The 26874-nt window shown below is 41.4% G+C and overlaps 1 protein-coding gene across 4 annotated transcripts in view; it reads left to right on the forward strand.

The window, feature by feature from the left end:
* WDFY4 (WDFY family member 4) overlaps positions 1-26874 on the forward strand; it is a 144503-nt gene that overhangs the window by 37018 nt on the left and 80611 nt on the right. For 3 of the 4 annotated variants that reach the window (XM_075154612.1, XM_075154614.1, XM_075154615.1), the window contains 24 exons: positions 807-919; positions 1893-2091; positions 2368-2444; positions 3156-3374; positions 4420-4604; positions 7077-7308; positions 9436-9587; positions 9782-9893; positions 10007-10197; positions 11784-11936; positions 12377-12450; positions 13295-13456; positions 15157-15248; positions 16275-16374; positions 17151-17356; positions 17974-18143; positions 18695-18820; positions 19279-19440; positions 19552-19749; positions 21263-21380; positions 21949-22106; positions 22554-22792; positions 25263-25372; positions 26333-26524. In XM_075154612.1, the coding sequence (XP_075010713.1) occupies positions 807-919; positions 1893-2091; positions 2368-2444; positions 3156-3374; positions 4420-4604; positions 7077-7308; positions 9436-9587; positions 9782-9893; positions 10007-10197; positions 11784-11936; positions 12377-12450; positions 13295-13456; positions 15157-15248; positions 16275-16374; positions 17151-17356; positions 17974-18143; positions 18695-18820; positions 19279-19440; positions 19552-19749; positions 21263-21380; positions 21949-22106; positions 22554-22792; positions 25263-25372; positions 26333-26524 (3740 nt within the window). The remainder of the gene's footprint in view (positions 1-806; positions 920-1892; positions 2092-2367; positions 2445-3155; positions 3375-4419; positions 4605-7076; positions 7309-9435; positions 9588-9781; positions 9894-10006; positions 10198-11783; positions 11937-12376; positions 12451-13294; positions 13457-15156; positions 15249-16274; positions 16375-17150; positions 17357-17973; positions 18144-18694; positions 18821-19278; positions 19441-19551; positions 19750-21262; positions 21381-21948; positions 22107-22553; positions 22793-25262; positions 25373-26332; positions 26525-26874) is intronic. The other variant, XM_075154613.1, reaches the window with a different exon arrangement.

Consider the following 26874-nt stretch of genomic DNA (forward strand, 5'->3'; position numbering starts at 1 on the left):
TAGAGGGGCAGAATCACCTCCCTCGACCTGCTGGCCATGCTTCTTTTGATGCGGCCCAGGATACGGTTGGCTTTCTGGGCTGCGAGCGCACATTGCCAGCTCACGTCCAGCTTTTCATCCACTAGTATCCCCAAATCCTTCTCGGCAGGGCTTCTCTCAATCCCTTCGTGCCCCAGCAGGTATTGATACCGGGGGTTGCCCTGGCCCAGGTGCAGGACCCTGCACTTGGCCTTGTTGAACCTCGTGAGGTTCACCCAGGCCCACTTCTCAAGCCTGTCCAGGTCCCTCTGGATGGCATCCCATCCCTCAAGCTTGTCAACCGCATCATTCAGCTTGGTATCATCTGCAAATTTGCTGAGGGTGCACTTGGTCCCACTGTCTATGTCATTGATGAAGGTATTAAACAGTACTGGTCCCAGTACGGACCTGTGAGGGACACCACTCGTCACTGACCTCCATCTGGACATTGAGCTGTTGACCACTACCCTCGGGATGTGACCATCCAACCAATTCCTCACCCACCGGACAGTCCACCCATCAAATCCATCTCTCTCCAGTTTAGAGAGAAGGATGTAGTGGGGGACCGTGTCAAAGGCCTTACAGAGGTCCAGATAGATGACATCAGTAGCTCTTCCCTTGTCCACTGATATAGTCACTGCATCATAGAAGGCCACTAGGTTGGTCAGGCATAGAAAGAAAGTTGGTCTCCAGAGGGCTGAGCTGTATTTGCATGGTTGCTATGACTCCAAAGTGTCTGGCTTGATCGTTTTCCTTTTTTTGTTGCTTTCGTCTTTTTTTCATGTTAGGCAATTTCTTTGGTTGGGAGGTTCTCCACCACTACCTTCCAGGCCCAGCACAAACAGGACCAAGGCCCTTTCATGTCAGGGGAGTGATTCAGCTAACGCGGCTTGGAATGAAGGTAAGCACACAATAAACAGCCTGTTGCTGATACAGTGGCTGGGTTATAGATGTCTCTGTAATGACAGGAAACTGCCATTGGAGTAGGTTGCTTCAAGACAGTCACAGTGAAGGTGGCATATGCCTGGATGTTTTAGACTGGGTATTACGCATTTTGGGTGGTACTTGACCAACACTGAGAGCTGATCTAATGACCAGCAGAGATCAAATTATAATACGTGTGCTGAAGCCAGATGCTGACATAGACTCAGACTTTGCTGTATCAGACGTGGAAGCGATCTATAAAAATACTAATCATATCTCTCAAACCAAAGGGAGTGTCTCCTGGGTTGGCAGCATGTTTTCCCTGTGGTTTGTAGCTAGAAATAGAATAAAGATGTGAATAAAGAGCACTGCTTTTTGTAATCCCTAGGATATCCTAGTAGTCTGCCTTGCTTATACAGGCCATTTTCCATCCAAGTCCTTTCTCTGTTCTAACATATTTTGCAGGTGAAAGGCTACAGTAGTAGTATTTGGCACTTTAACTGTTCTCACGGCTATGAGACACCTGATACAGCATGGTGCAAATTTGGGTCTTATGTTCTTTGCAGTCATTCTTCAGATCCTTTCCCACGTGTTGGTTGTAATCGTTCTGTTATGGCAGAATTGAATGGTCTGTGTATAAGAAAAATGGAACCAATGGGTCAGGAACCTTTTTTACTAAAGGTGAAGTTTGGAGCTGCCTGAAGATATGTGGGGAGAAAATATGGCTATCACTTCTGTAAGCTCATCTCTCCTGCCAGCCTCCCATTTTGAAATTCCTTCAGTGCAATATTTTTGTGTATTGCTGAGGATTTCTGCAGGCTGCTGAGTATGTGTTAGTTGAAGAGCATGCAGCGCTGTTCTTAGCAGTGATGAATTGAATATAGGCAAAGCCTGTGATTGAAAAAAGTATTGCAGATACTGATCTGGTTAGGCACTATTTGATCTTGTAGGTTCAGAAGAGGACAATAAAACTGATCCTCAGACAGTTGTGCCTGTCAGCAGCTCTCCTTGGGTGTCTAAGGGATCTGCATTGGCACTCCAGACTGCAATGAGTCTCATCTCCATGACATCACCTCGAAACTTCCAGCTCCGCAGCACTGCTTTGGCGCCATCATTTGTGGAGTTTGACATGTCCATGGAAGGATACGGGTATTGCTGCTGTTGCTTTTCCCTGTAGCTGCTCCGCAGTCTCCAAGCCCTTATTCTGGACACAGCAACTAACCACTTCTCTCTCCATCTTAGTTAATCCTTGTGCCCTATCACTGCCTTCCCTGCAGCAATGTTGCCAACCTATTTTGTTATTGTCTTATTGCTGGTAGCCTAGACTCTGCCTTGCTCTGCCATGATTCTGCAGTATTAAGTCACTGGTGACCTTCAGGGATAATTTTACGTTTCTGATGAATGGGTGCTTGCTTGCTTTTGTAGGTGTTTATACCTCCCTACCTTGGCCACTGTCATGGGACCGAGTACAGAGCAATCTGTCTCAGGAGGAATTGGCGTGGGTAAGCACTTTGACTCGCCTATAGCTTCCTGAAAGCACTGACTTTTCAGCCCCACTGAAAGCATTCAACATTTGTAAGAAATGCTAGCAAGTAAGCTGTGTGTTTCAATACACTTCTGTCTCTGTGTCCCAGACCAGCTGTGAGCTGTATAACTCAGACTGTTCACCAACATACAGTATCAGATGCAGCTTAATAGTGTGATGGATTAGCATTAACATTAGCAATACAAATTTAAAGCAAGCTGCTAAGAAAACAGTCTTCACAAGTAAGAGCCACCAGATTTTAGGGTAATCTCCCACGGAAGTAATAGAGACTGTCACTTAACATGAGATGGGATTCTCCTATAGATCAAAATCCTCTATTGGATGAACTGGGAAATGGCTGTACCTCTTGGTTCCTGAATTTTGTGAACTTTAAGGAAACTTGTTTCTGGCTCAGTGCTTCCCAGTTGATGAACTCTGTGGCATGGGGATCTAGTAGTTATTTCTCATCAGTCAATTTTAGGTCATTTATACATGTGTACATGCTCACATGTGCAGTGTCTACGATGTTGAAGATAGGCAGTGAAATCTAATAGAACAGAACAGAAATCAAACCTCATCTAATGTTGGTTCTTACATGGTTTGGGCTACAAATGAAACAGAAAGCAGTTTGCTAATGTCTACAGAGGGAAACCCTCTTCCTTACTGCCTTTTTGTTTCCTGTCTGTAGGCACCAGAATGTTTCCTCCCTCAAGTGGCCTGACTCTCTCCTGCTGGTTTCTCGTTAGCAAGTTTGGTTTGGTGCACAACAGTCACCCACTCCGTTTCCTCACGGTCGTGAGACACATGTCAAGAACAGAGCAAGAGTTTGTTTGTTTTTCAGTAAGCTTCTTGCCGCAGGACCGTTCTTTGGTCATTTCCACAGAAGAAGTGGAATTCCAGCCGCTCGGTAAGGCTCTTCTCAGTCAAGCTGCAATGCTGTGTCCTCTGATTATCTGGAATTTTTCATTAACAAATTTCCTCTTTTTGTAAGTATGCAGGACATTAATGAGACTTTTTATCTCTTTGGTTTTCTTCTGGCAGCCTGTTGTGATTGTAATTCTTGGTCATATTTCAGTTTTAAGTTTGCTGCAGGCATTGAGAATTATTTTGTGGCCTACAATATATGATAAAACTAATAAATATTCTAAGGAAAACTTTTGAATGTCAGTTATATGGTTGTGTGCCCTTGTGGGGACTGGACTTGAACCAGCTGGTCCCTGCCTGTTCTGTGTGGCAGTAGGCAGGTTTGGAGAGTAGGACTGAGGAGTTTGGGAGTGATCTAGCTTCCTAATCAAACAGCTCATTTCCTCACCTCACTTTTAGAATGTTTTCTATCATGCCAGCCTATTAATCTTTTTTCTCCTTGTTGACATTTATCCCTTTGTCCTTATTGAGTACAGTAGATACTTCAAATGTGAATGTAATTGAACATTGCAGAGGAAGTTGGGAATGGAGTGGGAATAGTAGCTGGGATTTTTTCATGCACAGTTGACATTGTGTGAGTGCTCTGATTCCCTTAGATGATGTTAAAAATCCCAGCTTGCCTATTTTCATAAAAACTACAAATTAATGTACAGAGTTTTATCATGTCATGAATTTGCTAGGAATTTTTTTCTGTGTCAGCTAACAGTGAATATCCTGCGGGGTTCTCTTAGAGAATATGTTGGCTTTGTCCTAGTTCAGTCTAGTTGTGCAGCATTGAGGCAGACAGCAAGTATTATTTGGGAGTATGGCACATTGTATGCTGGAGGGATCTCGAGAGTTCTGTGAGTCTCGAGTTCTGATAATAGACCATCAGGGAATGTTTTAAAGACATTGAACAGAATAGCACCAAATCACTCTGTACCCACAGAGAGTCATATTCTTTGTGTCACATTTGATAGCTGTGTTCCAGAGGCAGGGGAAAGTGAGAGAGACTTTCTGTTGACTGCCCCCTGTTTTTGCTGTTGCAGATATCATGGAACCGGAGGGTGAGGTCCTAAATCCCTCCCCATTTCCAGGGCAAGTCCAGTTTGGCTGTGGCAAGCTGCTGATCACTGGCCAGTGGCATCATCTCACAGTGACAGTTTCTAAGGAAGCAAAGAAGAACTGCATTGTGTCAGCTTATATAAATGGTCATATGCTTGGCTCTGCAAAGGTAAAGGCTCTCTGCATAGAGCTTGTGCCTAACATTTGCTTTTCATTGCTTTTCGTTTTCATCTCCCCATGCACATACCATGACTTTTCAGTATTAACCTGAGAGACTCAAAACATGGTGATTTGCATACATAACATGTGCCACTCTGCACCTGAGTGGAGTCAGAAATCCATACAAACCAGAGTGTATTTGTGAGGCTTTTCAGAAGTATATTATCAGCTTATACTGATGCTTTGAACTAGTTCCCCCCTCCTCCCTCAGCATGCAGATAACCAGGGCAATTTTGAGTGGTTACACTCATCTGAGAGTTGGGGTGACCTAGTTTGCAGGTAGCTCAGGGTTATGTTGATGAAATTCAGTTGTACCCTTAGGCCAAAATTTTCTGAATTGACTAGTGATTTTGAGGATCTCTCGGTTTACACTCAAGATTTTCAGAAAGTGTCAGCTATAAACTGACATTAAGGTGTGACTAGAGAGCCCTAAACCGAAGGTGCTTTGGATTTAGACTAAAACCTGCAAAGGTGGTGAGTTATGTAGGGAGCCTCCATTTTTGCCTGGAAAAGGGGAAAGGTTGAAGAGAAATAAGCTTCTGTGACTGGCTAGCTCTTTGCAAGAATCTCAAGATGGATGGAGTTTCCTCAGGCATCTTACATGGGCTTGTTTCAAGCTGTCCTCTTCCTGTTACACCCATTGAACAATCAGCTGTTAAGTCAGTGGCCTTTTTCCCACTGGCACTCTAAGCATTCAGGAACAGATAGATGTTCCTCCAGGTTAGTTGTTCAGTGTGTGAGATAGCTCTTGAATTAAAATAATACTTCTTTTTTGAGTTAATAGAAATGAAAGAAATGTTTCAGTTAGGAGAAATTTGTAAACTTCAATGACATCAACTCATGAGTTCATTGCAAATGTTGGTGTAGCTAGTATTTCCCCTAATGTGCCATTTCTTGTGATCTTCTTGTTGCATAGGAGTCAGTTTCATGTTGCAGGTATCACGAGAAAGCAATCCAAGTGCACCTGAAGGGTTCATCATCTACAGGATAAATGAGAAGAGCCCCTGGTTTATGTTATCGTTATCGTCATGCTCCTGGTTTTGAAACTAATCTCACATTATCTCTGAGATTCGATTTTTGGATTTTGAATGCTCCAGGCTGGCAATGTTGAAAATGCAGTCTCTTTCTATTGCAGCTCTGGTTGGTGTGGTGTTTTTTTGTTTTTGAATAGACTCCTTTTATTAATTGAAACTTGTAACCTTGGTCTCTTCCTTCTTGTTCCCATATTTCAAATCAATCTCAACACATGCAAAGCTCACTTGCGTGTTTATACTTCCCTTGTAAAAGCAACCTGTTTAATTCCAAATATTCTCTTTCCCATACTTAAGAAAAATGATCTGTCTTCTAAATGCCTTCTGGGACCTATATTCATTTCAAGAATGAAAATTTAATTTAATTTGCCTTCCTTCAAATGAGACTGAAAGTCATCAATAAAACTAGGCCTAAGCATTGCAATTGATTAAAGAATTCACAGCAAATGTGTTTAACATACAGTGAAACAGCTCATAATAAATAAAACAAGCCTTTAGTAAATAAAAGATGGTCCCAGTGCTGGGGTCTCTGACATGATGCAAGCCTTCATCTTGATTGTACAGTGAAAAAAAGATTGTGTAAGAAATTAGAATTGCACAAAGGTTGTTAACAATACCAAAAGCTATTTTTGGGTGGTGGAGCTGGGGGGGGGGGGTTGGGGGGTGGGTTACTGTGTTGTATCAAGCCTAATATTTGTTCGCTCAAGTATCAAGTCCTGCCTCCTAACATTGATCAGCCCTGCCTTGTACATCTCAGTAGTCAGAGATCAGTAAATGCTAGGAGTCTCTCATCGTAACAGCAAATTGTTAAAGGCAGGGCTAAGCCCTGAAGTAGAATATCGTTCCTCTCTACCAAAAAAACTCCAACTACTTCCTGCTAGAGCTGTCCACATTTAAATAAAATAATAGACTCAACTTAGGAGGCTGAATCCTTATTTGATACCAGAAATAAATGGTCCAATTTCCTAAACTATGTCGCTTTCACTGAAGCTAACTGATGCACTTGGACACTCTACACTCCTCTGTTTATTCTCTAGGTGCCTAGTGCAAGGTGCGATCTGTAACTTGGCTTTCTGTGTTGAAAGTCACAGTCTGAGTTATGAAGTTAAGAACAGGAAAAATAAACCTAGGGTCAAGGTAGGGTTTTTCTTTGCCAACACTTGAAATTATTTTGACTGTTTTTTGAACAAAAAGTAGCTTGAACTTTCCAAAATGCTTATGTTTGTGATACTTCTGAAAGTACAGTTTCTAAACAGTAATTAATAATTGTGTTGCACAGCTGACTGAGACTTCATTGAGGAAAGAGGCAGCAGGCAGTACCTTCCAGGGACAAGACCTTAAGGCACCCCGAGTGTATTGAGTCCCCTCAGTGAATTCTTCCTCTGTTGCAGATGCAGTATCTTCAGCCCTTACCAGGTAGCTGTATTTCCATGGAACCCTCTTCCTTTATTGATGTCTATGGGTACATAGCTACTCCTAGAATTTGGAAACAGAGGTCCTCCTTGACCTGGCGCCTTGGCCCTACATACCTGTTTGAAGAAGCCATCTCTGTGGAAACCATGGAAGTGATTAATAAGCTTGGCCCACAGTACTGTAGCAATTTCCAAGCAGTACAGCTTCAAGGTATGTGATAATTCTCATATCCATCACTATTTGTTTGTCAGGGCAATGCTCTTTTTATTCTTCTTATCTGCTATTAGTATTCCAGCTGTGCCTAGAGCTTGCTCTAAAAGCCTGGAACTCTGCGTTGCTGAACGTTGTACAAGATTGTAGTAAGATATCATGAGGATCTTGTAACATACTTTAAATTGGGCAGGAATCAAGCAGCACAGAGAGCTGGAGAGTAAAGAGGGATAACATGTACTTGAGGAGATGTAAGATTGCAATTTCTGTTGCACAAGCCTTAAAGCAGCAGCTTTGTAACTAACTGAGACATTCTGCATTTATGGTGCTACAGAAAAACACGGCAGAAAAAGAAGCATCATTTTTAATTGCAAATGCCTGCAGAGTAGGACAGAGCACAGGGGAGAGAGAAGTAGGGGAATAAGTTACATTCCATTTAATGAAGAGGCTTTTTAACTAAAATACACTGTTAGCATCAATTATTAAATTATTGAAAGGTAGACAAAACATTTCAGTTATTGATTACCATTTGTTCAACAAGTAGTGCATTCACCTCTGCACTAGAGCTCAGGATGAAATTGGATGGTCATCTCCCGTTTGAAAACAGCAGAATAATCCCACCTGGTGATACTCCAGCCTAAAGCAAAGTGAAAAGACTGGCTGAAAGTACTCCTTCAGAATGCTCTCTATCTAGACCAAAAAAATCTCAAAGTCAAGCATTGGAAGGGGTCGTTGAAAGAGATATTATGTCAAAATACAGCCCTAAAATAAAAATATTACCAATAGAAGTCAGAAGGATTTGATTTTTGAAGTGTTGAGTCTTTATGAAGTCCTGGGTGCTTGTTCTCTGCACACTGGTCTCTCCAGCTGGACTTTAGTACTAATCATGGGTTGTGGCCATCCAACTCCAGCAATGCCCTGATGCAGGGATATCATAGGGCACTATACAAGATGTAATCTCATCATTGTGAAATCCCCCCCACCCCCCCGTCCCCCTCCACCCTGCCACCCTCCCCTCACACCCCTGCCTCTCTTTCTTTTTTTCTCTTTTTTTTTTTTTTTTTTGGGGGGGGCGGGGCGGGGGAAGGGGCAGGGAGGGGAGGTGGTACCTAACATCTCCCTATTCCATCAAAACACCCAAATAAATTTTTCTAATGGAAATTTTTACTTAAAGTTTCAGCACAAAACCCCAAAATATTATGATTTATTCCTTAAAATGAATTTATGACCTTGTTGCAAACAGCAGTCTGAATTGTTTCAGCAGTGTTGTGTCCCATCTCACCAGCATCTCATTGCTTCTCGCTAATCAGCAGGAGCTGTGTGGAGGCTTAGCCGTAAGTCTGTGCCCTACTGGAAGGGAAATAGGTGACACAGTCTTGGGGCATTTACTTCTAGTTAATCTTCACATGGAATATGTGCTAATTCTTTTTGCCTATAAGGGCTGTGTCACCAGCATTAGTAAACAGTTTCATAAATCAACTGTTTTCCCAGTCTATAAAATTCTCAAAAATACAAGTTTTTTTTAAAAAAAGGTACACATAGTTTTTCCAAGTGCGAGCAGGAATAGAAAATTCTTTAAAGAAAAGCATGTGAGAATTTCATACAATCATTAAGCTGCTGAAGCTGGTAGTTTTTACGAGCTTCTCATATGTTGTGAGTTAGCAGCTCTGAACTTTTGCGTCTGTCCTTTTTCTTCCACATGAATCCTTGCTCCTAGTACCCCTGAGAAAGCTCCCAGTAACATGGAAGGCCTCTGAAATGTTTTCTCTGCCTCGAAAGTTTGTTCATGTGGATAGAGAAAGTTTGTGTGGACAGAGAAGGGTTTATTCCGGACTTTTCTGAGCTTCATGAGATACTGGGAGAGGATGTAGGATCTACACAAAGCAGTAACCAGAGGAGACAAGCCAAGCACAACAACCACAACAGTCTCCTACTGGTGCTTACGCTGGCAAGCTGCCATGGACTGTGTTGCAAAGGGTGAGGGCTTTTTTCTGATTATAGTTAAGTCAAAATCAAATTCCTATCTAAACTTTGGTTTCCTCCAGTTATTTTTCATTTGCCTCTCTCCTGTCTCACATGTTGAGCACGCAAAGTTCCTTCAGAGGTTTATGATCTCTCTTGTTTTAGGTGAGGACCAGTACAGTGATCATAATCCTACACCTCTGGTGGCAGAAGAGAAGATTTCTTTTGGAATCAATGCCATGTGCTCATCTCTCACTACGGTCCAAGATATAAAGAGCTCCTACAATGAAGTGGATGGCCGGCTGATTGCCAAAGAGGTCACAAATTTCCCTCATTTGTCTTAAACACATTTTTTCTTGTTTCTGATTGGTTTCCTATAGCAAAGTTTGTGATTGTTTTCATAGTCTAAAAGTAATAAAATAATCTAAAGGATTAGAGTGTCTGCTTATTACTTTTTGTCTCCCCAATACTACCATGGTTTTTCTTAGGATGTCTCTTTTATCTGTTTTAGATTGGGATTAACTCTCGGGACAGTTCAACTCCATTATTCCTGGCTAAGAATATCGCTGGACACCTCTCAGGTTCCTTGCGGACTATTGGATCAGTTGCTGTGGGCCGTTATGGTAAATGCACTATACCTTAATGTTTCATATTTTTTAAGAGTTGGACCTTTCTCTGGCCAATAACAGATTTAGTCCATGTAACTTCCCAGTAGAGTAACATTGCAATTTCCTAGGGGTAAGAGTGTTCCAGTCCTGTCCAGCAGCTACTAGCCTGAACTTCATTGGAGGCCCTGCCATTCTCCTGGGTCTCATTGCTATGGCCCATGATGACCACACCATGTATGCAGCTGTCAAAGTCCTGAACTCCATCCTGAAGAGTAGCCCAATGAGTGAAAAATTGATGAGGCACATGGGTGGATACCAGGTAGATACTCTTTTGTTCATTCATTCTGGGTATAGTCTTATCCCCAAACCTATCAATGGCAATGAACCAAGCATATCCTGGCTATCAGCCCTTGTGGTTGGAACTTTGAGAGGGGGATATAGGATAGTACCCTAAATCCTGTGCTTAAAATCTCTGGGAACCTCTAGTATATCTGCTGATGGGAAGGTGAGGAGAGATGCCTCTTGGTCAGACATGATCTAATAATGGAAGGTGTCATGCTGCCTATGTTGACTATAGTTAATAAAGTCAATGCAGCAGATTTGAGTGACCCACCCTTCACTTTTTACCAACACACTTGATCCCTCCCACAAGAGACCACTTCTCAGGCAGGTCTGCTTCCTTCCCTTGGCTCATCCAGCCTAAGATTCCTCTTTACAGACTGCCCAGTGTAGGGCTGATAGTAAATTCCTATGGCTCAGTCTTCACTGTGTATTAGAAATTGTGCTGATATAAGTAAGTGCTGTCTAGATTTCAAACTATGTTGGTTAGATATGTCTTAGACCTTTCAAACCTGAAAGCTGGGCAAACTGAAGAGTTTGGTTGTCTCAAGATTTTGTGAGAACCAGGGCAAATTTTAAGCACTATATATGTATTATTGGATGGGTTAAGGCTCAAGTATGAAGTTTCACTTCAGTTTAATTTACTTTATGCTGTGTAGGATAAGCAGAGTCTTATGGAATAGACAGGTCTTGGAGATGTTTCCAAACGAGACTCTTAACATTAAGGCTTCATTTATTAACTTTCCATTTTCCCAATTTGTGAATTGTTCCTAAATTGATCCTGATTCATATGAATATATTTATTATACTTAGATATTGCTTGCCCAATCCCTTCTTGCAGGTGAATGCCAGCCTTTAGATTGCGTACGAGCTGTTCCTTTTGACTTTATGCTAAATAGTGTTCTCTCCACGTGACTGATCATCATGTTGCAATGGAGTGGTTTTGCTCTTTGTTTGGATGTCTGAACCTTTTTTTTTAAACAGCCAATTAATAAAAATGTGTCTTTATATATTTTCAAATGAATGTCTATTCCTCTCAACCTATTCAAAATGTAGTGGCTTTCTGAACATTTTTCTCACTGTATCAGGAATTCATTGAATAATCAAAGATAGACTCAGTTCAGAAATTGGCAATGTTTCACACAAATGTCTTTTATTTGAAGAGATCAACGTTAATATATTTTTTTAAACTAACACCATTTGCAAGCAACTAAGAATACATCCATGAAGAATAGTGTAGAAAACCTACTGTGGTTAGTTACAATTATATTTGTGTGTTGCTTTTTGTAAATTCCACTCAACATAATATGGCATGTATTTTTCTCCTGTTTAATGCCACAGAGTTGTCAAACTCCTTCAAAAACTTACCCTTTCATTTACTGCACAAAATTTTATGCCTGGACTGAAATCTTCGCTTTCTTCATAATGCTTATGGAAAATGTATGCATGCATGGCTACTACAGCCAAGTAAACTGTGCATTTGTCTTGAATTAAAAAATAATATTATACGTTAGTTTATAAATACAGATTTATACTCAGCAGGTACTTATTAAATCTTTTTTTCAGTTGCTGACCTATCTATTGAAGAGGAAGACACAGCTGTTAAACAACAGGATTTTACAGTTAATGTTCTCCCTAGTGGGCACAGCTGAGCTTGGCTTTGAGTCTTCAGTCATCAAGAATTATAGTGCATTCCAGTATGTTCTCTGCAACTTTGAGGTAAAACTGTTGATGTTACTTTGTGGGTTTGGCTGTATTAAAGATGGCTTTATAGTATGAGGTTTGGTTTGTTCATAGCACCTCCTGGATCCAATATTTGGCATGGGGTGGTGTGTGCTGATTTTCCACACTGTGGCTCACCTGGGGAGTTGGTCCTGGAATGGCAGGTCCTCTGTCATCATGGCTCCCCACTGTGCCGTGGTGCAGTTTCTGGAATGTTCCTTAAGATCCTGAGGGCCTGCTCCTCAAGGGCTTGCTCAGGAGCAGCAACTCCTCACACTGGCAGGGGTTTCCCAGTGCCTGCAGGTTGTCATTGCAGAAACAACTGAGAGTTTGTGATGTTATCCTCCCTGAATTACTTGTAACTGTTTCTCTGCCACAGGTTACTGTCCCCTCAGCTCAGCAGAGCAGTAAAACCTCTGCTTTCCTTTGTCTTTCAGCTTTGGATGAAAGCACCAGAAAATCTTGATGTTGCTCTTTTTTCACATCTTGTGGAGATCTTGCAGTCCTCCAGGTACACAAGTTAGTGTTTGAATCAGAAATGTGGGACAAGCTCATCTGTAACCTGAAGCTGGAACTGTGAGGTGGATATGAAGGGTCCAATCCTAGTTGGAATCAGTGGACTCTGGGAGTGAATCATTCCTATGTTGCTCTTTCAAGGCTGAAGTTAGTGATTTGATCAACCCCTGACATGATTGTGGGGGCCAGACTAGGAAAAGCTGTCTGGTGACCTGGTTCACATGGAACCACTGCTGTACAATGAAAGTTTAAATGTCTGCTGGGGAGGGGAAATCTGAATGTTTGAATTGAGTATGAAATTAAAAAAATTATAAGTGAAATTGCATTTAAAACCAAAACACAACCTAGGAAGACTTTTTTATAACAGTGTACTTTCTTAATCAGAGTTAACTTTCTTAAACTAAAGTTAAATGTATTTGAAGAGACATAGCATGGCAGAGGGGCTGAGTAGACCAGGATGCCAAATTCCTTGGTTTTGGTACCAGAAAGCTCTATGCAGAGCTGTCTGTCCCTTGCTGAGTTTTACAAGAATAGCATTTATTACCACCAACTCACTGCTTGAAAATTCAATAATATTGTTTGCTTTGAACTCATTGAAATGCAGCAGTTTCCGGGGGGAGAGGGCAGATGGGAAGGGTAGAGAACACACAAAGAAGTCTTCAGATCTCCATCGCTGACACATACTCAATTTGTCTGACAGTGTTTGAAATGTTGCCAAGGCAACATTAGAAACCAAAGGTGCAAAGTATCAGTGCAACCTGAGAATCCTTTTAGCTGAAACCCAGCAAATTTGGTTCTTTCCAGTAAAAGCTTTTAATAGTCTCTGTGCTTTTTTACAGAGATGGATGTCAGAATGCTGCAGTTGCCTACCAGGTGCAAATGGTGCCCAAGCTTATTTTCCTCTTCAATGATCCTGAAATCAGTAACTCCAGGATCACTGTGGCCTGCACTATTCTCTCCCAACTGTTGCAAGGATACTTTAACACACGGGATGTTCTCAGGTAACCTTCAAGTCTATAGCTTTTTCTCAGTTTGCAGATGAGCTATACACCTGCCAGTATTGGAGAGAGCTCTATAGTAGAACTTCCCTCACCTCATCTTTGGTAGAAGCCTCCAGATCTTTGAGAATTGCAGGATTCCCACTGATGAAAAACTCTTTCATGCCTTCAAAACACAGTTAGTCCAACCTTACATATATGTGAGGATGGGTTGGGTAATGATCCTTACAATGATGGCACAAACAGTTCTTCTGGTATGACTGGGACTGCTCAAAGTCTGTACTTAATATTTGGTTTCATTACAGCCTGCCCTGAAAGTGTTGCAATTGCTGTAGTATTGCAACTTGGCCCCAGTCAACTATGTACCTAATCCAGTTGGCTTGGCTTATATCCCAGTAGCTATCCTTTTTGTTCTTGAATTTCAATCAGTTAAACATATATTAGTCAGGATTTCATGAAGCAAAGAATTTAAATCCTTGGTTGCTTTCCACAAAATGTAAATGCTGCTCCATTTTATATTCCCATTTTATATTCCCAGCCTAGTTGCATCAGCCTGTAGCATATGAGGAAGGTCCGCACAGTGCTGTCTACAGCCACCTAACTCCAGGGAAATGCACTGCACAGATGAAAGCTCTGTTTTTAAAGCTATTTGTCCAAATAAAATGTAGAAACAGAGTCGCGTGTTGAATCTGTGTCTCTGCAGTCAGTCTTTAGCTCTGTTGAAGAGTACGAGCACCTCAAGTAGTTACTATAGAGTAAGCTAATACGTGAATTTACTGCTTGCCATATGTTTTGTGGAATTACTTGTACGTATGTTCCTACCCTGGGCTTGTATGAGTTAGCCTATTCTTTTTTCATACAGGTGTGAGTAGTGAATTTAGTATATCAAATTTGCCACCTGGTAAGGAGTGTGAATGAGCATTATTCTTAAAGTATCATGATTTGTTATTCCATGGTAATTTGATTGGTTGTCAGGCCCATAAGTGCTGAGCGAGTGGATAAAGACAGTCCCTATCCGTCCAGCTCCAGGAGAGCAGCGACTATAGCAGGCTCTCAGCAGCACTGAAAGGTGCTGGGGTTTCTCCTGGTCCCAGATTTTTGACATATCTAATGGAAATTGCTGTGTGGACTGTTCCTGCAGAACAAGTGGTCTTCTGTCCCTTAAGAAATGCCCTTCTTGTGGGCAGGAGGAGGCTATGCACTTTCACTAAGTGTATATGTCACCTTAATCTATCTATCCTTAGAACCGCAGGTAATGTGTTAAAGCAAACTACAGTCCTCGTCTCTGAGTAGCTGCTGAGGTTTCTCTGCTCTCCTCTATGTGCTGGAAAAACCAGGTGGTGATAACACTGATATCTGAATGCCACAGGGAGTTCCGAATCTTTTGTCTGAACAGAGTGCTTAACTCAGTATTGCTTTCCTCATGGTGAAAGACCTTTAAAATCAAAAGATAAAGAGACAAATGTTTCCATAGTAGAATAGATATTACTTGCATTTGTAGAGAGATGTCTTTTTTATTTGCTTCCTAGTTTATGAACTTTTGCATTCCTATTTCAACCCTATTTCTGCAGCCATTAGAATTTCCAATGGTTGTCATTAACAGTCATCGTTAATGAGTATTGAGATTTGCATGTAATCTCAAAGTAATTAAATGAATATCTGTCTGTCTGCTGACCAAAACTTGATCACACTTTCCCTGCAAGGATTGGATTGTTCCTTGTTTACACTTTGAAACCTTCTTCTGTGGATGAAAATCAGATTTGCCTGGACGGTGTGGCTGAGATGCCCAGTGAAGGTGAGGCGCTACCTTTGGTGTGTGTGTTCTGATAGATAGCTAAAGTACTTCCCTTCTTCCCCAGGGCATGATGAACCCTAAACGCAACATAGTGCTTCTGCCTGCAGTGGCAGGAAGAGACACAATTCAAATGACTGCATCTGGAAAGGGACGGGCTGCACTGAGGTGACCTGAAATAGTGGGGAAAACTTACATTGCTGCAAAGGCATGATGTGAAGAATAGTGAAGTGACAGTCACTGTGTACATATCCAGGAAGGCCTGACCTACAGCAAGATCCTCCTCCTGCTAAGGGAGTTCCCCTTTTGTCCTCTTTCTGCTAACAAGACAGCAGTACTTTGGCTGCATTGTCCAGAGCCTACACAATGTTGGATTTCACAGATATACACAGAAATGAAGGCCATTAAATTGAAATTGCCCCAAAACTAACATACTGGGCTGTTACAAGGAATAAGATTTCACTTGGCATCCTGGATTTTCTGTGAACACTTCGCTACACTTACAGCTGTAGCAAGTAATAATGTGGAGCTCTGCACCTTTAAAATATCTGTGTATTTATGTCAACTTCGTGTGTGGGAACTTCCAGTCAGCTGGCTCTTTCATTGTGATCTTTCAGTTGAGATTATATTGGTTATTGCACCTCTAAACAATATGAAGGAGACACTGGTAACTGTAGTTTTTATATATATATAGACATCACAGCTAGGCAATACAAGACAGATTGCCTGTTTACATTTCCCTCTCTAGTTAACCTGAGATTGCTTCCTGTGGATTATTATTCAACATGTAATCTGGATGAGTTTTAAGTAACTCTAAAGAGAGGACTTCGACAATGTAAGCACTGGTCATTTCTGATGTTAGCAGGAATTCTTATATCTAAAATCTGATGTCTGCATCGTTTTACTCTACAAAAGACTGATACAAGTACTTCCATTGGGCTAATCTGGTGCAAACAAGGTTGTTCATCAAAGCAATGGAACATATGTTTTGTCTCTTCATTACTCTCTATTACTTTCTGATATTTGTAGCCTTAAGTCAAACATCTGGAAAGACAATCTGGCTTCGAAACCAGTTACTGAAGGTGCTGTTAGATGTGATGCGCTCAAACAAACTTCATCTGTCCTCTGAGTAAGTAAAAACAATTTAGGAAGGCATGGGTAAGTGTCTCTGTCTCCTAGATTTCTTCTTTACTTGTGTTTGACTAGAACTAAACACTGATAATATTTGAGTATCAACAAAATAGTAAGAGCAGACTGGATTCAGAGTTATTTTTTGTCAGTGATTTATCTGGCATTCACACATTGATCTCCATTTTGAAAAGAAGTTTAATGTTTTCAGAAAATGTCTCAAAGGATAAACTCAGTTATTGCTGTTTCTTCTGCATTGTGAGGGTTGAAGAAATCCCAGCTGTCTTTGAAAATCAATTCAATCTAATGGGGGATTCCTTGCACCCCTTTATCGCAACCGTGAAGATGCAGTTACTATAGTTCTATCTTGTATAACTGAAAGGCAGAGTTTATAGTGCTGGGTGCTCTAACTGTGCATTTTCATTAGTTAACATACCTTGGACTTCAAAATTTAAACCGGAATTTTGAATTTCATAGGTTGAAAGATCTAGTCTGTGATGTAGTTTACCTCAGTTATTGATATACACGCTCAGAAGGAGCATCATGTTAATGAGCTTTTTTGTCTGACAGTAACATAAGGTTGGATTTAGTGGGAATTAAGTCTGGATGAGTCTGTTGTTAAATCTTTGTAATTCTGTGTTGCGGTAAACATTTAATCAGATTTTTTCTGGAGAAGCTTGAGCTTCTAAATCACTTAGAGATAATTTTAAATAAATTCTCCTTTCTGTCTTTCACCATGTCTCTTTTCGCGTGCTTTCATTTCCCTGTTTGTCCTAGGGAACAAGAAGAGACATTTTTGGCACTGGGACCAGACTGGTTTCTGCTGTTCACACAGAGCTACCTGCACTCTAGCACAGTTGTGCTAGGAGTCAAGCTACTTCTGTGCTTCCTCCACAATCGTTTGCTGCTGAACAAATTCAAGGAGGGGATAGTGGCTGGGCGCTGGCTGGAAAACAGCTCTGTGGGGTTGAGTATTCTAATGGGTATGTGTTGGTTTAATGCTCCCAAAACAATCTCTTGATCCAGCTCAGTGATAGGAGATCACTGAAGTAGGTGATAGGAGAATTCCCAGTGATCTCAGTAGACCATGAATTGATATTACTTTCTAGGGCAAGCTTGTCCTAATACTTCAGCTTTTCTGTGCTGAAGAGTGGAAAGCATTGCTTCTCCCTTGCACGATAGTTGGCATTTCTGATTAGCAGTTGCAGGGAGATGGACCTTTTTGTCTTGCATAAAATCAGGCTAGTTGGTAAGCCTGTGAGATGTTCAGATGTCAGTTTCTATCCTGAAAAATTCTGTTTCTTTAGGATTTGTTCAGCTTGCTTTTTGATAACTAGGCCGGTGGTTCTGAGAAAGGGAAGAGAAAGGAAGAATAATAATTCAGGAAGAATCTCCTGTAACGAAAGTGATGGTGGGAAAAATTGTTATCTGTTACTCTGAGGAAGTTTTGTGAACTGTTGATACTGCAGCCTAGCAGAGTACTGAGTGGCCTGGGACATAGACAAATGAAGAAAAAGTTGGATCAGTAATCCTTCTTCTGATATGGCATGCATTTTTTAGATACTTCCTCACAATGTTTTCCTTTTCTTTTTCTTTAAAGATAATTTAAAAACTCATCCTCCAGTGCCTGACAATGGCTCGTTCTTGATTTTTGGGTTTTCTGTGTTGCAAAGATGTCTGACTGATCATGTCCACATCCCTGAGATCTACTTGCTCGTGGCAGGGCTCTTTCTGGCAACTCCACAGTCAGAACCACCTGAAGCAGCCAAGGTATGAAAAAAATGGTGGACGAGCATGAGGCTGCTATTGCTTTACTACTTTGGCATTTTGTGGCCTTTTCTGTGAGAGGATTCTCAGGCAAGTTAACCCTACTTGGTTTTTGTGATAGCTAAAATTAGTCATTCATACTTTAAAAATGAAGTAAGTTAACTTTGATTTAAGGAAATTTGTGTTCGCAACAAACTTCTTCGTGCAGGTGTTAAATACCATTTAACTACTGCACTTTAGAAGGTAATTCAGATTAGCTTCCCTGTCCTTACATTGTCAAGACTCATTAAAATCTTGGAATTAGTGGATTTGGGTACTTTCTCCCAGTGTCCTGAGAAGCCATAAGACATTTTTGCCCTGACAGTGCCAAAGATATCTTTCAGAAGAGGACAATCCATCAGTGCTCTTCTGGGGAAACACATTTAATAGGAGAGGGAGGAGCTGCTAGAGGTGAAGATGTTTTGGCTTTTTTTCTGATGTAGAGAGAACAGGCATTGTCCTTGATGTATCTTAAATAATTCCCATCTTTTCTTGAAATATATCTTCTGTTGTAGAAAGATCTTGAGTCTATGTTGCAGTGGATCTTGCAGCACCACCTTACAGAGAATGTCCTCAAAATTGGGTTGTGTGCAGAGGCAGCTGCTTTACTGCTGGAAATGGTTAGAGTCACTGTGGACAAGGTAAGCATTTTGTTGCAAGGACAGTGCAATATCGACGGCAGAATAAACCGCCTGAGAATGTCAGATGTCAGTGGCAGTCTTTACCTGTAACCCCTAGCCTTCCTCTGCCCTCACAGGGCAATACTGAGCAGGGACTTCAAAGTGTCAGCACAGGTATTGGCCTGGTTAAGTTACATAGCAGATGATGTGATGGGCTCATGTTCAAGAACTTCTGAATACAAAAATGGATCTTACCCACAGCATTACCCATTTTGTTTGTTCTTGATGATAAGGATATGCCACCTTTCTGATTGGGTGTACCTTCAGTCTACAAGCTGGGAGTTGGCTGCTTGTGCCAACTCTCTGTGTCCATGTCATGTGTGCTTAGTTGCTTAGGAATAGCTAGAGAGGAGCAAAGACGAGCTTATATGAATGAGAGGAACGCCGCCTTGACTAGATGCACATTTGTCTGTGTTCAGCCTATTGCAGATGCAGAAGCCTCCTGGGAGATTGCCTATCCAGGGAACGTTATCCAGTTTCTGTGCCTGATCTATCACAGTTATACTCAGGACCCCGTGTGGCACTGTCCTGACTTCTTGAAAGCTTTGGCTATGGTTGCTTTCCATTCTGGACCACCGAAGGTATGTGCATCTGAGGCAGCACAAGCCCTTCAGATCACAGATGGGTTGCTAGAAGAAAAATCAATTTAAAGGAGATTATGAGTTAAAATGCGTTGCTGCCTGTTTCCACAGGGAGGCTCTGAAGGCCTTTTGTCTCCTGATGGTCCAGCCATTGCTGAAGGGAAAGGCTGTGTTGATCCCTCCTCTCTCCCGCTCCTACCACACCCTGCCAAGAAACAAGTGTGGGATTTTGTACGAGTCCTCCTGATGGACAGTCTTCTTAACATCCCAGCAAACAAACAAGGGCATCCACTTGAGCTGCTTCTTGAGGTCTCTCTTGTAGTCATCAGGCTTTGCTGTTCTACCTTGCACTGGGGGTGGAAGCACAGGAGGTATCCTGCTGGCGGCATAGTTAAAAAAGTGCTAACAGTGACGAAGAGGTGTATTCAGTCAGCATTTTCAACAGTCTAGGATAAGGCTGGGATCACAGCTCTTAGACAGCATGCACTACTTCCTGGCAGATCTGGACAGCCTACTTAGTGGAATGGAATTCCTACCTTTTCAGCAAGGAAGAAAGGCTTTTTCTGCCTGCTCTGCATTCATGTGAACTAAGAAAATGCTGCCCCTAGACAACAATAAAGGCATTTTTCAGGCCACATTTAACATTGAAGTAAGACATGAAAAAATTTCCCTTTTCCTTAGTAATACCTGCTTGTCATTAGAGCAGCACTTGAATTTGTTGAGAGCAGAAGATTTCACATGGAGCATTCCTGTGTACTGATTTTTGAGAAAACAATTTCCTTTCAGTGCTCAAATAAACCAAAAACAACTGTCTCCACTTTTAGGACAGATTAATACAAGCTGTAACAGCTGAGTCTGGATTATGGATTTCAACCACTCAAAGCACTGGAAAGAGTCAGAGTAGTCTGAAGAAAGGGAAAATGGAAAATGTAGCCTTCAGCTCCAAATTGTCAATAGTCTGGGTGTCCCAGATGTGAGTTCTAATGCAGACTTAGCTTAGTAATACAAATAGTAATGAACATAAGCTTGACCGCTATTGTCATGAGTTAAATCATCTTGCGGAGCAGCAGTTCCCTAGAAGCTTATACAATAACATCTCAAGGCTTGGTACAGTTTAAAATAGAGGATGGCTCTTCTCATTATCTGAATCCTGAGCCTGCTAAATGGAGCTAAAATTCCCTGAGGGCAAGATCTCTTGGGAACCACCTGTGCAAAACCTTGTTTGTGTTCAGTGCGCAGAAGGCAACTGTGCTGGCTATCAGCCAGAGAGTGTAGACCTATGTAAGATTTCCTGTTTTCCCCGCTAGGGTATGAGGTTCTGCCATCTCATCTGCTGCCCAGTAACTGTCCGCACATGCACTTTTCTGAACTCTGTGTGAGAGGTGCCTTGTTGCCTTTGCACGGAGGAGTACACCAACTCTCTGCAATTTGTGTGTTACTGTGGACTAGCTGTCACAGATAACTTCTCAGCTTGCAGCAGCTGTTTCATATGCCCACACCAAGGGCTAAAGTGTGCAAGTGACGTGGAGTAGTTGTCCTTGCTCTTTTTGTGCTGTTTTTCCTCTCCTCTTCCTTACATGGTACCTAGGTGTTTAAGGGAAATGTTGGGCATTGTGAATTATCTCAGATAGTACTGAGTGTCTCTTGGAATTTCTACTCACTTCTTTGAGCAAAACTTTTACTGAATCTGAATCTTTGACAGGCATAATCTGCCAAAGATCCGATGAAATCAAAGGCCTTTGAATAAAGGCTGAAAGTGAATTTGAGTCTGATTTCCTGGCAGTTTTCCTGCTGTACTAATATGTATGCGGTCACTATATAGGCTTCTCCAGAGGATGCTACCAATGAGCAGAAGAGACATTTTCAGACAAAAGTTTTACTGTCTGCTATGGACGTCTTCCATGTTACCAGCCAAGGCGAGGGGAAAGCAAGACCAAGAGGTGAGTGGTGAGAATCAGATCATTAGCTAGCTGGTATTTAGCATGTAACTGTAATTGCTAGAAAGGTTTGGAAACAGTAGCTAGAAGGACAGTCCCGCTCAGCAGGCTGGACTGTCCATTCACTCCTGCTGTAGGCCAGTTTGCATAAATTACTGTAGTTTTACCATTTTTCTAGAGACCCTCTTCACTTTTTTTCTCTCTTTTTGAGAACAGATTCTGAACATTAAAAAGGGAGTACTTAGAAAGAAACCTAGGTTTATCCTTGAGTGCCTCTGGAAACAACCCTGGTAACTTAGTTGTTGCTGCTCTTCTTTCTGAGTCATTAGTTGGACCAATCCTTCATGACGGTATTTTAGTGAGATTGGTTCTGTCCTTAGGATGGAGCCATTATTTCCAGTCTGAGTAAGGTATTTCTGCTAGACCTAGAGTTTTCTTGGACATGTCCCAACTCTGAGACATTATGGCATGAGACTCTTCCTTCTCAGCTTTGGTACCTCACATCTCACATAATTTTTTTTTTGCATTTCAGCTTGTTTTGGAATAATCAACCCTCTTGTATCCTCTCCAGGGAGCAGTGATTCTCATGGCACTTCAGAATCAACTGCACCTGTATCCATGGTGAATATTGCTTATTGTGCTCAGAAGCTGGTTGAGAAGCTGAACAGCAGAATGTTTGCTGCTGACCCCAAGCAAATCCTGATCTTCACTGCCAAACAGATTATGGGGGTGAGTCACATGAATTTTTTTTCCAACTGTTATCAACATGTTGTAATATGCTCTCTTTCACACTGAGGTCATGATACCGCAATTCTCAAGAAGATGGCTGTAATACATTTGGTGATTGTGATTATTCCTGTTTTTTTCATGAGCACTTAATGCCTCTAAATGACAATCAGAGCTAGATGGTGCAGCGTAATGAAGGGATAGTTAGCTTTTTTGTGCCACTGCCTGTTGGCTATGTACAATGTTGCTGAACAGGAGGAAATTAAGCTCCTCCACAATTCCGGGGACTTCAGCAGAAATACAGGAAAATTGAATTTGTATCTAACAGGTAGTTCAGGGGAATTTTGTTGAAATAAGTTTGTAACAGCTTAAAAGAAGTGAGAGGAGTGGATCTTTGGGGAGAGCGCCCTTTGAGCAAGCCAAGTACTCTGCTGTTTTGTGTTTTCACAGGTCTTAGAAAGCTCCGTTTCTCAAAAGGAAGTTTTCCTCAGTGCCCTATACAGCTGTGTAAACAGAGCCATCCTATACTGCCTATCCAGACCACAACAATCGCTGCCTGAACAGTTTAATGTCCTGAACACTCTCAATGTCCTGCAGGAGCAGTGGGACATTATTTTTGCAACTTACAACTCAAATAATAATTTTGTCGTCTGCCTAATGTACTGCCTTTGCCAACTGAATTCGGGCAGGTACACGTTCGTCTCAGTATAACGTTTGTTTCCATCTCTGTGCTGTTATCTATGGGAGTGGGTGCAGAGAGGGAGATTTCACAAAACTTAGGCAATATCCAGTTTGGGGAATCGCTAGAAGCTGAGGTTGAGCTGGATTCAGCTAGACTAAGGACTTTGGTTGTAGTGTATGTACTGTATCCTAGCAAGCATTTGACCCATTGGCCTCAGTGCTCTGGGGATTTAAAGCACCATTCTGCTTTAAATAGGGCAAACCTTCTGCTCTGATTTGGTGTCTGTTGAAGTGGCAGAGTAAAGCCACTTGGGGAAAGATGGTTGTTTTCCTCATACACTTAAAAAAGTAAAAAACAACAGAAATGTTCTGATGTAATTTTTTATCGTTAATTTGGAGGAAAAGAAGGTTACTAATGTGCTCAGTATTCTGAAGGTAATGGATTGTCTTTCAGCAAGAAAGTTAAACTGTTCTTCAATCAGAAGGCTATTTTCTCCTTGAAATACTAGCGAGCAGAAAATTTCCTATCACCCCTCTTGCTCAGAGGCAGGCTAGGATGTGTGTTTGTGAGTGTAATAAGCAAGGCACAGTGGATGATAATAATGTAACACTTAATTCAATTTTTTTCATTTTGAAAGGAGTGTTTCATTTCAGAGACACCCAGACAAGCTTGCGTGTTTGTCTAAGCAGAACCCTTAAATTTGCACATAGATTTAATTGGTACTCTTTATTAACCAAAACATCTGTGTGTATCTGTTTTACTCATCCAACTTTTCCAGCAGCTTATTCACTTTGGAGTAGTAACTGCAGTTAACAAGCTTGAACTGATTTCAGTGGAGTTGTCTCATGAGCCCATCATTAAAATGAGAATCTGGAAATCTTCCTGGGATGTGGGCTAGAATCACTCCACAAACATGCAGGTAGCCACTCTCCGAGACATCTGCATGGACTAATTTAGGGAGGTAGTTTTTCTGATCCAGCAGCTATTCTTGTGTGGGTACATTTAAAATATATATAAAACTGTGCATGGATCTTGTGACTCTTTCTGTTGTGGTTATTGTTACTTGCATCTGAGCTGCAAAGTCCTCGTTGTACTGAAGTTGGGAGTTTTGCCATTGACTTGGATAGGGCTAGAACATCCATACCCACTCTGTTTGCTATTCGTACAAGTGATGTGTCAGAGGTACTCTTGCTAATGTAAGCTGGGGATTTATTTTGGACAACTCTGTTTTGTCAAAATAAGCAAATATTGGCTAGTGCTTTATTCACTATAATGATGTTTGTTGTTTCAATGAAAACCTTTTGTGCTGCTTAGATGGTCTGAATTGAATCCTTTAATGCAGTATCACATCAGAAATGAGCTGCACTTCCTGAGGTGCTGTTTTTCTTGATTGTTCTTATTCCAGTCAGATAATAATTTCCAGGCCAAAACTGTTGAGATGGGGTAAGGTTTGTTTGTATGTAGCAAGAACATAAACATTCAAAAAAAAAAAAAATTACGGAAGTGTTGGTGTTATCCAAAAGCCAAACATAGCAGATCCAGGGAATCAGAATTGTGGTATTTAAAAGAAAATCAGAAATAAAAATGGCAGCTTTGCATACCCAAGAGATTTGACTCTCCCATGTAGTAGTCCTGTTTACAATTGAAAGAGCGTAGTATGTTACTAGTGGCTATATATAATATATATATTATTGACAGCACTTCTGTGACCAAGTATATGTTGTCTGGATGGCTTAACTAAGCCTGTGGCATTTATTGTAAGTATTACTGCTGTGCTGAAATTCCTTGTGTCTTTTACCTACTGACCGGTAAATTATCTGACACACACCACACACCCCCCCCCCCAAAGCAGCACTAACTCTTTTTGGCCATGGTGATGTTCTCAGTTATAATCACATCTACATGACACTAACATCACGGTGCTAAAGTCTGCAGCTTTTTTGTGCTAAGTGCTTTATAAACTGAATGAACAATCATTGGTGCAAAGAACTTGGACTAAATAAGCAGTTCAGGTGTAGGATATGGCAAGGCAGTGTTTCCCACAAAATGGAAGATACCTTTAGTGAAGAAATTCAGAGCAAAGAGATGGCATACAAGATGCTCAGGGGAGGTGCAAGAAAGCTGGATGCAATCTGGCCACACCAGTACAGCCCTGTGTTCCAGCTAACTGAGGTGAGTGGTAGATACAAATGCACTAAGTAGTGCAGGGATAAGGCATGTACAACAGAGTGATCCATAGGATCTCGATTAGTGCTCCTTGACTTTGAAAACCAGACTGGAAGTGGTTTAGTTCCCACTTCCTGTAAATTCTTCAGTATCATGTGATTGGTGTAAGCCCTCGAGCCTGTGAATATTGGTCTACTAAATGAATCGAGTAGGAGTGGATGTGTAGAAATACCTTTAGCTTTTTCACTATCCTCAGTTTGTTGCAAGTCTGGTTTCCTCATGTGCCCTCTTTTTTTTTTTTTTTGTCACAGCTATCCAGAAGGTTTTGGGGTGGATGCAAAACCAAAGTTAGCTTCGTATCACCAAATTTTCCTTGCACCCAGTGAAGAGGAAAAGGGCAGTCTGCCTACTCCAGATGATGGTAACTTATGGCACATGTTGCCTTTGGCTTACAGAGCAGGAAAGTGCCTGGCCTAAACAGTTATCAGACCAGTTTGTGCAAGTGCTACTTAATTGCCTCTTCGGTGTGTAGGCACTGCAGGCACAGCATAGAGAAAAGAAGGTTGTGCTAAAAATTACTTCTGTTCACATCATACCTTTTTATTCAAAATTCACAACCCACATCCTCAGGAGTAATGGATATCAGTTTGGAGATCTCTTCCCCATGTTGTGGCCAGTATCAGTGCCCAGCTACTTGCTATTTCTTTTTTCAAGGCCTGTACAGAGCTTGTGTCTGTCTGTTGTACTCAGGAAGAAACATTTTGATCTTTTGAGAGAAACACCGGAAAAAATTTTGGGCAGGATTCAGTGTGGGGGCTGTTAGCTGAACCCTACAGCAGTGTGATGCTCTTTTATTTTCTTTTTTTTTTTTTTTTTTTTTTTTTTAAATATATATTGGCTTGGATACGATGCAACCAAATAAGTCTCATTTGCAGGGAAATACAGCAAAACAGCTCAGCACTTCCTTGTATAGCATGCAGTTGCTGTGTCAAATTGTTTCATGACTTGGTTACCTTCCCCCACTGTCTCTAATGATGTTTGGCAACAGGATGCTTTAGCACTCTATGTATGATAGTCAGATCATCAAAATTCTGATGAGATGGTTTTCCAAGGCAGAAACTAGCTAGTATCATCAGTCACTCCTACTTGTTTCTCTCAGGGAGTTGAAATATAGTAAAAGAAATGTCCTGCTGTTTTCTGTATTAGACTAACTAGTCTGGCTTAGAACCTATGGAGGCAGTAGACAAAATGGAGCAACTCCACTGACTCCAGCAGTTACTCTGGACCAGTGCTGTTCCAAATGAGATGTTTTTGCTTTATCTGCTGCTTGACTCATTACACAAAAAATGATTCTTCATTTGTAGTTTCTTTTGTTTCCTAGTCCGTCAGGAGATTCTGAGAACAGTAGAAATCATCTGGAAGCAGCTCATTTCTCAGAGACGGCAGGTTCTGGAGGACACTTACAAGATGGACCTTTCTGTAAAAGGAAATGACAAAGAAAGGGACATGAAGATAACGGAGATCACTCCTTTATGGGAAGAAATTATGACAAAAGCTTGGCAACACTTGATAGGTCTCTGTTCTTTTATGGAACATTCATTGTAGTAAGCAAAGACATTGCAGTAAATGTAGCGCTTAATGGAAAGCCGCTGATTCCTTGGTTACACCCTTCCTCTGCACATCACCTGCTCGATAAAGCAGATCTCAGTTTCTCTCATCCAGGATTGTGACTGCTTTCTGTGTCATGCCCCAGCCCTTCTGTAATCATCTGGTGATGTTATAGGCTTGTGCTGTACAAGAGGCTTGTACAAGAAAGAGAAATCTCCTTAGACACTTGTATCCCATCAGAGAATTTAAAAGGGAGGATATTTGGGTGAAGAATGACATCCCAATGTGTGTAGTGCTGCAGGGCTTCAAAGTTCA

The sequence above is a fragment of the Calonectris borealis genome, chromosome 7 (assembly GCF_964195595.1).
Source record: "Calonectris borealis chromosome 7, bCalBor7.hap1.2, whole genome shotgun sequence".
Lineage (NCBI taxonomy): Eukaryota > Metazoa > Chordata > Aves > Procellariiformes > Procellariidae > Calonectris > Calonectris borealis.